This window comes from Tupaia chinensis, unplaced genomic scaffold (genome assembly GCF_000334495.1).
Source record: "Tupaia chinensis unplaced genomic scaffold, TupChi_1.0 Scaffold000249_1, whole genome shotgun sequence".
Lineage (NCBI taxonomy): Eukaryota > Metazoa > Chordata > Mammalia > Scandentia > Tupaiidae > Tupaia > Tupaia belangeri.
Genome location: NW_006159728.1, coordinates 447,765 through 463,187, shown reverse-complemented (window position 1 = coordinate 463,187; position 15,423 = coordinate 447,765). Strand labels below are relative to the sequence as shown.

The 15,423-nt window shown below is 43.1% G+C and overlaps 1 protein-coding gene across 1 annotated transcript in view; it reads right to left on the bottom strand.

The window, feature by feature from the left end:
• Positions 1-4,533: 4,533 nt before the first annotated feature.
• Positions 4,534-15,423, bottom strand: part of HECW1 (HECT, C2 and WW domain containing E3 ubiquitin protein ligase 1) — a 321,373-nt gene continuing 310,483 nt past the window's right edge. Inside the window, exons 27-28 of the mRNA XM_006148902.3 lie at positions 11,464-11,662; positions 4,534-6,294 (exon numbers count right to left, since the gene is read on the bottom strand). Of these exons, the coding sequence (XP_006148964.1) occupies positions 6,183-6,294; positions 11,464-11,662 (311 nt within the window). The 3' untranslated portion in view covers positions 4,534-6,182. The remainder of the gene's footprint in view (positions 6,295-11,463; positions 11,663-15,423) is intronic.

Below are 15,423 nucleotides of genomic sequence, written 5' to 3'. Positions count from 1 at the left end.
TGGCGTGAGTTTTAAGCCACCGGGTCCAGGACTCAAACCACTGTAGACTACATGGGACTTCAGCAACGTAGCCATTACGCCATCTGCTGGTCCCTCTCTTCATTCTTAATTGGAATACATCTAAAATGAACCTGTTTTTCTGTCTTGAAGTCAGTCCTTCAGGTTTTTCCTTATCTCAGTCTTACCCACTTTTTTTATAATAAAATATTTTCCCCTCAAAGAATAAATCACCTTCCGATCAGCCAGTGAGGAACACATGGTTTGTCTTTTAGAGGCTTGGAAGGAGGTCTTGCCATTTTAACATGGGGAGTCTGTAGTATGTGTCACAGGACACAACGCCTTTACCGAGTGGCCATCCTGAGTGATAGATTGCAGCCTGAAACCATCGTAGGGCATCTCAGCAGGTGAGAACTCAGGTAAGCAGGTGGGCATCTGTTTCTACATGAAGGACACTCACAGAATGAAGCACATGTGGTTTGTGTATACAGTCTTTTCTTTCCTTCTTCTTCTTTTTTTTTTTTTTTTTCCATAGGGCACGTGTGCTCACCGGAATGAGACAGAGAGAGGAAACATGAGCAATCGCCCCCCAGGGGACGGCCGCACTGTAATCCCATCTCCTCCAGTCTCTGGTATTCTGAGCATGCATGCACACGTGCCTAATATGATTTTCAAGTCGCCAGGTCCAGGACTTGAACAGTGGTTGGCCATGTGAGAACCCAATGTCTTAACCACCATGCCACCTGCTGGCCCCTGTGAATAGCTTTATTTTTTGAGACTTTTGCTATAGAGCAGGTACACTCACCAGAGAGATAGGGAGACAGAAAGTGAGATATCACTGCCCAGGGGAGATGGCCATGCCACAATCCTTTCTTCATTCTCCTCTCTGGATTTTGGGCATGTACACACATGTGCCTGGAGCAAGTTTTAAGCTTCCGGGTCCAGAACTTGAACCATGGAAGACTACTGCTGGTCCCTGTGTATAGATAGCCTTTTTAATTTTTATTTATTATTTTTTTTGAGAGATTTTTGCTATAGGATGCATGCACTTGCCAGAAAGACAGAGCAAGAGACAAAGAGACAGAAAGCAAGAAATCATTCCCGGGGGATGGCCATGCAGCAATCCCTTCTCCTCCATTCTCCTCTCGGGATCTCGGGCACGCATGCACACTCACCCAGCATGAGTTTAAGCCACCGAGTCCAAGATTCAAATCACGGTTGACTATATGGGAGTCCAGCGACATAGCCATTATGCCATCTGCTGTTCCTGGTGTGTATAGCCTTTTTTTTTTTTTTTGGGATCTTGGGCATGCACACACACGTGCCCGGCATGAGTTCAAGCCACCCGGTCCGGGACTCCAACCGTGGTCGACTACGTGGAAGTCCAGCGACATAGCCATTATGCCAACTGCTGGCCCCTGTATAGCCTTTTGAAAAAGTTTCTTTACTGGGGTCGGCAGGTGGTTCAGTATTTTTAAGGTGATGGACTCCCACATGGCCAACCACGGTTTGAGACTGGACCTGGCAGCTTGCTTTCTCACTTTCCCTTTCTCTCTCTCTGGTCAAATTAAAATAATAATAATAATAACAAATAATATAAAATAATTCTTAAAATTTTTTTAAAGTGTTTATTTCTTCCATGAGCTAAGGGAAGAGAGAGGGAGAGAGAGAGAAAAAAAAAAAAGAGACAGAAAGAGAGACAGACAGCATCCCAAGAGGATCTCGGAGCTGTGACCCAACTCCACTCTTAAGCCATCTTAGATCACGGGTACACATTTTGTGTGCCTGGAATACTTAGGGAGGTCTCCAGACTTGAACCGGGAACCTCCCCATGTGGGATTGCCTTGCAGGGTGTCGCATTTTGTTGTTGTGCCACTGTGTGGAGCCTGTGTGCAGTTCTAATAGGCATACACAAGTCGCTTCTTACAAAAGCTCTCCCTTTGCATGGATTTTTGAGCATACCTTGCTTTTTTGGAGAAGTCATATTTTAGGGGGAGTGTTTATCATTGCAGCTGGCAGTCCTAGTCCTCTGTGTTGCTTTATTGCTTACATCCGGCAGGGCACAGACACGATACAACACACGTCCACTTTGGATTACCGTTGGCAATAAGGAACACACACGATGCCATACCAAAGTGAGTTTATTGACATTCCTTGGAGATGGTATAATGGAAGAGAAAGCGCGGCCTGAGTATCACGTGACATTTCTCTTGTCAAATGCAAGCAAAATCAGCCCAATAATATGGACTTTTCTTGCTATTGACTAGAACAAAGACTTTTTAACAAAATTGTTGGAGACATTTCCTTAGATAAATTGGAAGCTGCAGGAAGTAGGCTAGTGGAACATTATTTACGCTATATACTACCTCTAGGCACCTTTTTTTTCTACTAGAACAAAGTAACTACATGTCACTAACAGGAAAAGAACACTTTCTCTTTTGGACCTTATGATGGCTGGAACATCCATCCCAGATTTTTATGATACAGTATTGCAGTAATTTTAATAATGAACACTGAATTACATAATAATAATCAATAATAATAATAAAGCACCACATTTGTTATGTAAAATTCTAACTACTTTCATTTGAAAGTGTTTCCTCTTGACTGGGAAAATATCTGTGGCAATTGAGAAATCTTAACCCAAACTTTGGACACATAGTTTGAAACATGGAGTGACAGTGTGATTCATGAGTTAACATGAGGTCTGTCCTGGAAAACAGCTCAGTGGCTTGCCACACAGAGGCACTCACTGTTAAAGGACAAGTGGTCATGTATTAAAAGAAAAGAAAGACTTAGGTCTCGCATATGTAAATTCTGTCCCCCAAATCAGATATTTCTTTCTCGTAGGCAATTTTTGTGCTATTCTAGTGATGATAGTAAAACATTTCTACAAGCTTTGACAATTTATATACATAGGAAATTGCAAAGAAGTCAATAGATTTTGAACATGTTTTAGGATCATCATTTTCATATTATAAAATAAAACATTTATACTATATCCATGAAATTATTATTATTACATCTTAGAGCATTTAAAAATATTTTTCAAAATTATGACATAATTTTTTTTTCTTATTTGTTGTTCTTGCTTGTCTCCTGATTATAGGTCTTACATTCTTACCAAAAACAGGTTCTAAAGATCTTGTTTTAGGGGGAATGCGGCATATGAGTGATCCATTTGGCACTGTGCTTCCATGGAGCAACTCCTGCTTTCAATAAATAAAATGTAAAAAGGTGGTAGGAGATAAATCTGTCTTACCCACTGAATTCTGTGATTCCAGGTGTACTTCCACCTGGTGAAATTAATGGCATAATTGAGTTTTATAGCTATTTCTCTGTCTCTTTCTTTCTCTCACACGCAGCCGTGCATCACTTCATGACAGGGATACATTTCACGAAATTAGTCATTGAGTGATTTTGTCATTGTGTGGACATCATAGAATGCACGTACACAAATCTAGAAAGTATAGCCTATTACAGACCTAGGCTATAGAAATATTGTAATTTCATGGGACCATGTCATCCATGTGGTCTGTGGCTGTATATGATCATGTAGGTTGGCCTCATGTATGAGGTGAGAAGAATCCATAACTTACTGTGTCACCTTCCTTTTGTTTTCCTTCCTTAAGGACTCTGTGCCAGACTGGAACAGACCATAAGGCCTCCTTAAGCAAGCTTTGTTTTCTTTCAGGTGGCTCTGACATCACTTTTTCTTCATGGAATCTTGCACTTTCATGAAGGATTGGTCCTGGGGCATCAAGTGGTGACAGCGGCGGACAAAGGTAAGCTAGCTGAAAAACCATTTGTGCCAAAGTCACCTCGCAATACACCATTTCTAAGATACCTGGTTCCCTGTGTCTGTGGGCCAAAATGGATAGGAATTGATCTACTCAATTAGCTAGTTACATGAATTGTAAAGCTCTCAAGAAGCAGGCTCCATCTTTGGAAACATTTTTCTCCCTTTCTGATGCCTGGCAAATAATGTAAGTAGAAAAAGGACAGTCGACTGCTTAAATTAACGAGTCTTTATATTATATAAAACACCAAATTTTCCAGATGACAGATGCACCCTATATTAGAGAGTTAGAGTAAGGGTCTGGTGAAATAATTTACATAACCCTTACACTCTGCTTTTATAAGTAAATAATAGCTCCATTGGACTCCATTACTTTCAGATGCTGAAATGCGCACTGAATTGTACATACCTCTTGAATTCTCTATCACTATACATTCCACCCCAACCCGGTCATGTTCTCTTTAGACCACCATAGAGGCTACATTCCTATAACATATGTGCCCTGATGGACAAGGTAGACAGCCTCAAGAGTTGCTAAATAAATAATTCCTACTAAAAGAAAGTTTTTGGGCCGGCAGGTGACATGGTGGTTAAGGGTATTGAATTCCCACATGGCCAACGGCAGTTCGAGTCTTGGACCTGGTAGCTTGCTTTCTCACTTTCTCTCTCTCTCTCTGTTCCTCTCTAGTCAAATTAATATAAATAAATAAATAAATAAAGTTAAATAAAATTATTCTAAAAAAAAAGGAAAGTTTTATTTTAGAGTGCAGGGACCATAAATCACGTATCACCCAGACATAAACGGAAGAGTAAGCCACTGGACATGGCTCTAGCTGAAAAGAACTTTGTCTTACATGTCTCCCATTGCCCCTTATTTTAATATATTGAAAACAACAATGTGACATTTAAATCATCGAGTCTCTTAAGCTGTTCTTTTCCCAGTGAAGGAAAACACTTTCATTAGGACATATTTCAGACAATATGGTTAACAAGGTTAGAAAAATAGTAAATGACCAGTACAGTTGGGTTTATTTCAAATGTTATTGGGAGGTTAGGCTGTCTTTGGAGCCTGCAACTGTTTTTCTAGAAATACTAAGTTTTCTGAGATATTTTTTTACTGAATATTAAAAGAAATTGGATATTTATTTTGACACAAACCAATGTGCCTTTCGCATGTTATGTTTCTGACCCAGGAAGATTGCTATGGGTGAAGAAGAAGTTCTATATTGCCCTTGACCCCTAATGAGCACCATCACTCTCTGCAGCTTCTCATTTAACGTGGTCCCTGTAGATAGTCAGATGTGAAGAAACTTGAACACCATGATTAAGGAAAAAAAAACATGAAAAAATATCAAAGTTAAAAAAAAAATCGTCTGACAAGCAAGCAATACCTGACTGTAACAAAAGTCACGAGAATATACTTTTTTTTTCCTTTGCGACGCTAAACAGAACAGCACAGAATTCAGGTATTCAAACCAATATAACATGTCCTTCTTCCCTTTCTCCCATTTGCTTAACCATGTTTTATACAACGTAGTGGGGGGTGGAGCCTCGTCCTTCATGTTACATCAATCAAAAAGACTTTCTTCTTAGACATGTGCACAAGTTGGTGCTTCTTATGTGGTGAACATTCATTGGGGATGCTTTCTCTCCTAGACTTCTCTGAATCCCCACAACCACTGGGATGCACTGCGTTGCATCAGCACATGTTTCTCTTGCCATTGTTAATGGTTGGAAGTGTCATATTTGCACCGTATGTCTAGGCTAGTTCCAGCCGATGGGACTGATGATGTCACTTAGGAATCATGAATTGAATGGATAAAAATTTCAGTTTTGCCACTGCTGTCCTTTGGGTGGATGGTATGCATACAAGAAATAGAGTGGGAGAAAAACAAAGAGTTGATCAGTTGCTAGAACTGGATTTGGTTGTGAAAAATGATTTTAAAAAAATGGAGGCTCTGGTCAGAAGACATGGGCATATCAAAGCTTGGAATGCTTAATGCTCAAATTTTTCCTGACATGATAAAAATGGAAGTAAACATTTATTACCATTTGGTCAAGTGTAGCATAACTTGCATTCATATTTCATTGTTAGTAATGGAGGTATGTGGAGATATACACAGACCTTGAGACAGTTGCTTTTTCTTTTTTTAATATTGCATACAGGCTAGCAGTTCACTGAAAACAGAGGAGATAAGCCTGAAGATTAGATCTTAGAAGAAGGCAGTTCTTCATGCACAGCTTTAGTCAATCCTGATTTGGTTTGAAAATAAAAATAATGAAATACCAAAATCAATGGAGATTGATTGAGGGAAAGGGGAAGGAGGGTCGTCCCAGAAAGGGTGATGTCGCTGGACAGGAAGATGTCAGACGAGGTTCCATTTCCTCACTCAAGTCCAAAGGTGCTGGTTTCTTCTACTGCTGTCAACAGCTTTTCATACAACATAGAGTACGAGGGGTATGGTGGAAGATCCAACCGGTTGAAGCATGTGTGTGCCCTGTGTGTGGAGAAGAAAAGACTGGTGAGGGTGTTTGCTTCAGTGACACAACTTATTCTGGGTGTGTCTGTGACTCTGTTTGAAGCTGGGAATCAAAGGTGAGCAGAACCATGTGATTTAAGACCATGTTAAAATATGACAAGGCAAGAACCACAGCCTTCTTGACATGAATAGACCAGCTGAGGGAATGGAATAGCTAGGCTCAGTGGTGAGCATTTATAACCAGAACTACGATGGCAAATGAATGATAAACTATGGTATCAGCCTGAATTTTCAAACTGAGATATGAATTTAGGTAATGGCTGGGGGAAGAGGCAGAAATATAATTAGTATCAAAGGATTGGATTCCTAGGTCTTCTTCCCAGCTCAGATTTCTGGGCCTCTACAAACTATGTGTACCTACTTAGAGGAGTCCATGATGCCCTATGATTCTGAGATCTGATTCTCCGTTCAAGTCCTGAGACAAGTCTGATCCCTCTACCGCAGGAGAGCATGCATAATCCTCATCTGAAGTGCTGCATTTCCAAGAAAAGCTGAGTTTGTGAGGCACTCTTCCCCGGATGATAGGGCATCCTAATGCCAGCCACCCTGGGTTCCGCCTTTTGCATCATGTGCTTCATCCTACAGGCCCATGTTTATCTGTGTCTGCCATAAGCAAGAACATCTTTCCTGCCATGAGCCAACGTGTGGACCAGGAAGACTCATGTGGTCTCTGGCCTTGAGCACAAGAAGCCCGACATACACAGATTCCTCCCAAAGGGCATCAAGTCAACCAACTAGCTGATCACTGCCAGTAGTTTTTTGTCTTTCTTGGAGAGATTTTTGTTATAGAGTGTATGCACTCACAGGTGAGACAGAGAGACAGAAAGTGAGAAATTACCCCCCGGTGGGGATGGCCATGCCACAATCCCTTCTCCATTCTCCTCTAGGGATTTTGGGCATGCACATGTATGTTCTCAGCAAGCATTTCAAGACACCAGATCTGAGACTAGAACCATGGTTGGCCATATGGATCAAAGTACCAGATTATCACGCAGGCAAATATAACACTTAGAGTACAGGGGAGATTATATTGAGGATGAGGAAAGTGAGGGAAAGGGAGGGGGGTGGTAGATTTTCCTGTACAAGGAGAACCTTGGGCATCCATTCCTGCTCCAGGTAAAGCTCCCTCATGGCCCCTGGGGGGCTGTTGCTGAATTCTATTTCTCTCTTCCTTGCGCCCTCCTCCCCTCCTTGAGCTCTGAGGGTAGGGACAGGACACTAGAGTACCTGGCCTTAGGCCTTAAGGATTTAGCTAGGATGAAGCGAAACATGAAAGTAGAGATTAGCGGAGTTCTTCAATTATTATCTAACATTCGAATAAACCTGTGCTGGTGACGGCCGCATAGTGCAGAGGTAAGGGAGCAGGATGCCACCTGGTCAGCCGTGGTTAAATCCTGGCCCTGGTAGCTTGAAAAGCAAGCCATGTGCTCATGTATGTGTCCCCAAAACCCTGAAAGGAAGGAGGAATGGAGAAAAAAGGATTGCTGTGTGACCACACCCCCATGGGGAGATGTTCTCTCTCTCTCTGGCTAACATACATACCCTCTAACAATTAAAAGCAAAACAAAACAAAACACAGGCCTACGTTCACTCAAGAAATGATAATTAGGGGTCAACAGGTGGTGTGGTGGTTAAAGTGCTGAATCCCACATGGCTGACTCTATGGTTTGAGTCTCAGACCCAGCGTTTTTTCCCTTTGTGTGTGTGTGTGTGTGTGTGTGTGTGTGTGTGTGTGTGCGCGCGCGCGCGCGCGCCCAAAATCCCAAGAGAGGAATGGAGGCGAAGGGATTGCAGCATGGCATTCCCCCGATGGGTGAGTCTTACTCCTTCTTGCTGTCTTTTTCTGTCTCTCTTTGGCGAGTGTAATGGCATTAAAAATACAAAAACAAAAACAAAAACAAAAAAATTGGGGCTAGCAGATGGTATGGTGGTTAAGGCACTGGACTAGCACATGGCTGACTGTGGTTTGAGTCTCGGACCTGGCCCCTTAAAAATCATGCTCGACACGTGTGCATGCATGCCCAAAATCGTGAGAGAAAAATGGAAGAGAAGAGATTGTGGTGTGGTCATCCACCCTGGGGAGTAATTTTCACTTTCCCTCACTCTATCTCTGTTCCTTTCTTTGTGAGCACATGCACCTTGTAGCAAAAACTTTTTTTTTTCTTTTTTTTTTTTTTTAAAAAGAAAGAAAGTGTATTGCAGATAACGAGTGAATTGTCATCTCGAGGAACTCGGTCTCAGATACATGCACACATACATGTGAATGAGTGCATTGTGATGTAAAGGATATTCTTTTCTGTGGGCTATAGTTTCGAAAGCTTGAGAATCAGTGATCTAGATAAAGTTTCTGCTCCTCTAACCCTCTGCTCCTCTAGCTAATTACATTTATTAAAATCCCTGGCACTTATTTTGAATCTTCCTTTTCATTTCAAGTCCTTCCACAAGGAAGCACTAAGTCCATGTGGATCACCACTAACACTTCTCCACCTCCACCCTAGTGACAACCCTGTCTCTCACCTACCTTAGCTATGGTGGTATATGGAGTGTCTTCCCTAGGCATGATAAAATTAGACTATTTTCAAAAGCCTTTTTTTTCTAACCATCATACTCTTTTCTCTCTTTGAAAAAATCTGCCACAGGGCACCTGTGCTTGCTGGAGGGAGTAGGGGAACCACCTTTGGGGGATACGCTTGCCATTTTCCTTTTCTTCCATTTTCCTCTTGGGATTTTGGGCATGCACATACATGTGCCCGGTGTGTGTCTTTAAATCACCAGGTCCAGGACTTGAACCTTACAGTCAGCCACACGATTTCCAGTTGCCTTAACTACTATGTCACTGGCTGGCTTGCCCTCACACATTTTTTTTAGGAAGCCAGGACTTGAGTTGACATACAGATTTTCTTTAGTCTGAGCTATGAGTGGCTTTTACTGGGACTGTTTGGCACTCTCAGGTGAGAAGCCAGTTGCATTTACTTTATGTAGAGGGACAATTTGAGGAAAGAGCAGCTCCTGGCATTTCCCCTCAGGGTGTTTGGCCGTGTGCACTGTGGCTCACAGTCCCTGGGAAGCCTCAGTCGCTCTGAGTTTGCTTCGCCTCCTGCTAGCCTTAGGGCTTCCTGCCTGGCTAGGTCTTCCTGAACTACAGTTCTTGGAAGTCAGAAGTTATTTCTTTTCCTCCACACTCAGCTGACACTTTTGAGGTTCTTGGATCAGCAGAAACTATGTAAGAGAGACTGGTCGGGGGTTGCAATTCAGTGGACCATTTTCACTTCATTTTGCTTGTTGGGGCCCTCTTGTCCCAGGACCAGGTCCCCTCTTTTGCAAGAAACTCTGTAGCTTACGGAGCAGCAATCTTTTTAGGGATGCCTTGGCCCAGATGTGGAGAGCTTGTTTATAGGCTCAGTGACTGATTTGTCAGTTCTTTGCATGGGTTAAGAGTATTAATGCATATTTCAAAACTTCCTAACCAAATATGTAAATTATGTTTAATCTCTGACCCCAAATGATGGAAGCAATGACTCCTGTTTTCTAAAAAATAAAGCAGAGACTCCTCAGGAGGTTCTGTTTTTTGGGGAGTGGTTTTTGCTATATGGCGCGTGTGCTCGCCAGACAGATAGAGAGAGAGACAGAGAGACAGAAAGTGAGAAATCACCCCCCAGGGTGGATGGCCACACCGCAGTCCCTTCTCCTCCATTCTCCTCTCGGGATCTTGGGCATGCATACACATGCGCCCGGCGTGAGTTTAAGCCACCGGGTCTGGGACTCGAACCGCGGTCGACTACGTGGGAGTCCAGCAACATAGCCATTACGTTAACTGCTGGTCCCAGGAGGGTTTTTTTTTTTTTTTTGTGGCTCACCAAGCTATGTTTTCCAAATGCACTGTCTGTGATGTTGCTCTGGCCATCTTATCCCCAAACTGGCTGGGCATTCCTTCCTGAACATGGACTTACCTTTCTTACCCTCTCTCTCCTTCAGCTAGAATCCTTCTTCTTGGGACCAGCAGTTAGTGTAATGGCTATGTCGCTGGACTCTCATGTAGTCGACTGGGGTTCGAGTTCTGGACCCGGTGGCTTAAACTCACGCCGGGCACGTGTGCATGCGTGCCCAAGATCCCGAGAGGAGAATGGAGGAGAAGGGATTGCGGTGTGACCATCCCCCCTGGGGGGTGATTTCTCGCTTTCTGTCTCTCTGTGTCTCTCTGTCTGACGAGCACACGTGCCCTATAGTAAAAAAACCTCTCAAAAAAAAAAAAAAAAGAACAATGCAAATGAGAGTCTTTGACCCAAGTGAAACCAGGGATGAAACTGTACCAGGTCTTTCAGCTTTGTTAACCAGCTGGACATGCCTAATAATGCTTACTGATATTACGTGAATTGCCTTTGGGACACTGGACAGTCTGGGAAAGCTAGATGGAAACTATAGTCCACCAAGTCAGTGATTCCTAACCTTTTGGCACCAGGGAACAGTTTTGTGGATGACAATTTTTTCCATGGATGTTGGGGGTAGTTTGTGAGAGCCCTCGACTTAGATCCCTCACATGCAGCGTTCACAATAGGGTTGATGCTTCTATAAGAATCTAATATGCTGCCACTGATTTGATAGGAGGCAGAGCTCAGGTGGTCATGTGAGCAATGGGGAGTGGCTGTAAATTCAGATGAAACTTCACTCACTCACCTGCCATTCCTGTCCTGCTCTGCAGCTGTGGGGGTTGGTTTGGGGACCCTTATACTAAGTCATTTCCAAAAAGGATTTAGCAAAGGTATTTGTATGATTATCTAGAAATAGAGCTGAATTAAGTGCAAATCTTCTTTTATAATTAGAAAATATCTTATTAGACGACCAATCTTTTCTCTCAATAGAGATCATTCTCTTGTTTGTTGAAGCAACATATATTACTATAGTATCTATACATAAATTAGCTTAAATATCAGTTATCAAAATCTCACTAAGACTATAGTCTCAATCCAAGCCTCAGAGACACCTCACCTACACCTTTCACTAATAACTCAAAAATATTATGAATGACAGAAGTGAATTCGGTCCTAGAGAATAATCACCCAACTCAAACAGCAAAGTACACTTTGCCCTCTCTGGCAGGTCTACTGAAGGATGGCTGCAACTCTGTACCTTGGGAGAGATGTGATTTTCCCCCATTTCTCTATGCAGAAACGCCGAAGCCCGTTGCTCCCTCGTAGGGCTGCGAAGCCTTCATAGGGCACACTTGATGTTCCTGTGACAAACTGAAGTAGCCTCAGTCTCTGCTCATTGTTGAAGCGCTCCACTGCAGCCCAGAACCAGCGGATCACAAGATGCCCATCATGATAACCTGAACAGAGCAAAGAGGGGAAGAAAGGAAGGATATGGAGAAGGAGGAAGGGGTAGAGGGAGAGAGATGAAAAACACATCAACAATAGCAAGAACCGAATAGCTGGCTTTGATGTGTTGATTTCTCTCATCATGGCCTTTCAATTGGTCTAAAATAATTTGTGTAACTAGGGATTTTTTTTTTGCCTTAGGGTATGTTCGAGAGAGAGAGAGAGAGAGAGAGAGAGAGAGAGATTACCTCCTGGGGAGAAAGGCCACAACACAGTCCCTTCTCTATCCTCCCAGGATATTTTGGGCACACAAGCACATGAGCCTGGCATGATTGTCAAGCTACAGGTAAGGGACTCAAACTATGATTGGCCACATGGGAGTCCAGGGTCTTAACCCCCATGCTGTCTACTGGCCCCATGGTGAGTTTTAAAACAACAGTGGATTTAGAAAATAGCCATTTTGGGGACCGGCAGTTAGTGTAATAGCTATGTTGCTGGACACCTATGTAGTCGACTGTGGTTCAAGTCCCGGACCCAGTGGCTTAAAACTCACGCTAAGCATGGATGCGTGCATGCCCAAGATCCTGAGTTGAATGGAGGAGAAGGGATTGCAGCGTGGCCATGCCCCCTGGTGGGTGATTTCTTGCTTTCTGTCTCTCTGTCTCTCTCTGTCTGGCAAGCGCATGCGCCCTATAGCAAAAACCTCTCAAAAACAAACAAACAAACAAGTGAAAATAGCCATTTGGGGGATCAGCGATGGCATAATGGTTACACCGTTGTAGTCGACTGCAGTTCGAGTCCTGGAACGGCTTGAAACCCACATTTGCCGCATGTGTGGGTGTGTGCCCAAAATCCTGAAAGGGAGGATGGAGAAGGGATGGCAGTATGGCCACCCTCCTGGGGAGGGTGTCATTTCTCACTTTCTTTCTGGAAAGTGCATGCACCATATGGCAAAAATCTCTCTAAAAAAAAGAAAAGGAAATAGTCATTTTGAAGTCAGCATATTGCCTGAAAGCTGTGGGAGCTGGACCCCACATGGCTAATTGCATGATTTGAGTCCTAGACAGACTTAGCAGCTTGGGAGACACACCTGGCAGGCGTATGTGCGTGCGCAGAATCTGGAAGGAGGAAGAAATGAAGGAGAAGAGATTGTGGAATGGCCACACCCCGTCAGTGGGTGATTCTCCCTTCTCTCTCTCTGGCGAGTATACATGCCCTCTGGCAGATTTTTTAAAAACCCATTTTATAATAGGCGTTCACATTCTAAGAAATGTCCTTAGAGACATTTGCTTTCTGTTGAAACAACTGGGACTCTCCTGGAAATGTTCCTGTCCCATGTGAATGTAGATTAGGAACAGAAACGCTTGGAAAAGACCAAATTCTCTGTGAATACAATATTTCACCGTGTTCTCACTGTCCCAGTGTCTTAGCTCTTGGCATCCACGTACCTCAGGAGAGTCTAGGACTTAGAAAAGGCTGGAGATAAAGAGCAAGCTTGATGAACAGAAGATTCCAGGTGACCACTAGTGCCCCTTGAGGAGACTCTTTCAGGCTAGTGCTGGGTTGAACTCCAGAAAAAGTATGGGGCCCTTATCACAGTGCAGTTGGGGAGAACAAGCTTGGATCAATCCATGAACACAAATGACTCATCACTGACTCTAAATGCAAGAGGTGTTCCTAGGCATTCTATAACATGTGGGTAGAAACAGAAGACTTCGTCAAGGGAGTGGGTATGAGTTAGAGGTGCCAAGGGTTTGTGTGAGTGGAGGAATGGAGGAGGACATTTCTGGCAGGGGAAATAAAAAAGAACAAGAAAGAGGAAGGAACATGCTGGGAACAGGAAGCTGACTGGCAGATTGCTGGGGGCTGTAGAGGGCCTTAGAAGCCAGGCAGAGAAATCTGACTTGACTCCTTAGGTCAGTGTTTTTCATACCATGCCATAAGAGCCTAGAGTTCCTGTAGAGGCTTCTGGCTTAGTGTGCTGGGGAGATGGGAGGCCGAGGTGATGACCTGTCTCTCTCTCTAGCTTACCACTGGGGTTTCTCTGACATGTTTTACATGAAGGAAGGGTTTCAAAGCTAAAAATCTATTTTTTTTTTTTTAATCAGTAAGGAGCTTATTTTGTGACTAGGGAAGTGGCCTGATGAAAACCACATTTATTTGTTTGTTTAGATTTTTGCCATAGGGTTTGTGGGCTCCCCAGAGACAGAGAGAGGTAGTGAGAAATCACCCCCCAGGGGATGACCACACTGCAATCCCTTCTCCTCTTGGGATTTTGGGCATGCTCACACACACACGCACACACGCACACACTCAGTATGTTTTTTAAGCTGACAGATTCAACTGCAGTGAAGATGCCATGTGAGATCCAGTGCCTTAACCATGGCACCACCTGCTGGCCTGAGAATAATGTTTTCTGTTTTTTTAAAGTTTTTTAACTTAATTTTATTTCTTCATTAATTCATTTTAATTTGACCAGAGTGACACAGAGAGACAGAGGAGGAAAGTGAGAAAGTAAGCTACCAGGTCCAGGACTTGAACCATGGTCAGCCATGTGGGAGTATCTGGCACCTTAACCACCACGCCACCTGCTGGCCCCTGAAAACAGTGTCTTTGGAAGGCTAATTTGGCAGTATGGCAGGGAAAATGTTGGGAGAGGTTAGGAATTAGATTTGGAGAAACCCTGGTAGGACCATGTTGTTGCAAATTAAGATTGAGGTAGATGGTTCTAGTGATACTTCTGCAGGAAGTGAGGCACACTTCCCCGACGACATGCAGTGCACTCTGGAGCTGCTCCACGGATCAAGTGTTCCCCGAAAGACTCTACACCCAGTTAGACCAGAGACGCTACTGATGGGGACTGCTGTCACCTGCAGGGAGTACAGGCTGGGAACTGGAAAAAGCATGTACCGCGCCTGCTGTGTATTAAAGTAAGGCCAAGGGTTGGGAGTTTCCAAAAAGGGATAAATGATATATACACACAATGAAATATTATTTAGCCACAAGAAAATGTGAAAGAATGATGACTCTCTAAATGGTGTGCTACCTCAAAGAAGCCAGGACTGTTAAGGTCCTGGATTCCACATGGCTGCCTCTGCCATTTGAGGCCTAGACCCAGAGGCCTGAGAAACACCCTGAGCACATGTGTGTGTGTGCTCAAAATCCCAAAAGAAGATGTAGAAGGGACAGTGGCATGGCCATCCTCCTGGAGGGATGATTTCTCATTTTCCCCTTTCTGTCTCTCTCTGGCAAGTGCATGCACCTAAGGCAAAAAATTAAAAAGCAAACAACCAATACAGACAGACAAACAAAAAAACAAAGAAGCCAGACACAAAAGGCCACGTTTTGTATGATTCTGTTTCTAGGACATATCGAGGAAAGGTAAAGCCATAGAAACCCAATGCAGACTGATGGCTTTCAGGGATTGAGGAAAGGGTGGGAGGCCATGAGAGCAACTGTTTACTGGGCATGGGGTTTCCTTCGGGGATGATGAAAATATTTGGGAACTAGCTAGGGGTAATGGTTGTACAACATTGTCAACATATGTATAAATATACATATATATATATATATATACACACATATATATACACACATATACACATACATATACACACATATAGATATACATATATATACACATACATATATATACACACACATACATATATACACATATACATATACATATATACACACACACACACATATATATACACACACACACATTTATTTTTAAGTTTTATTATTATTTTTTTATTTTTTTAGGGAA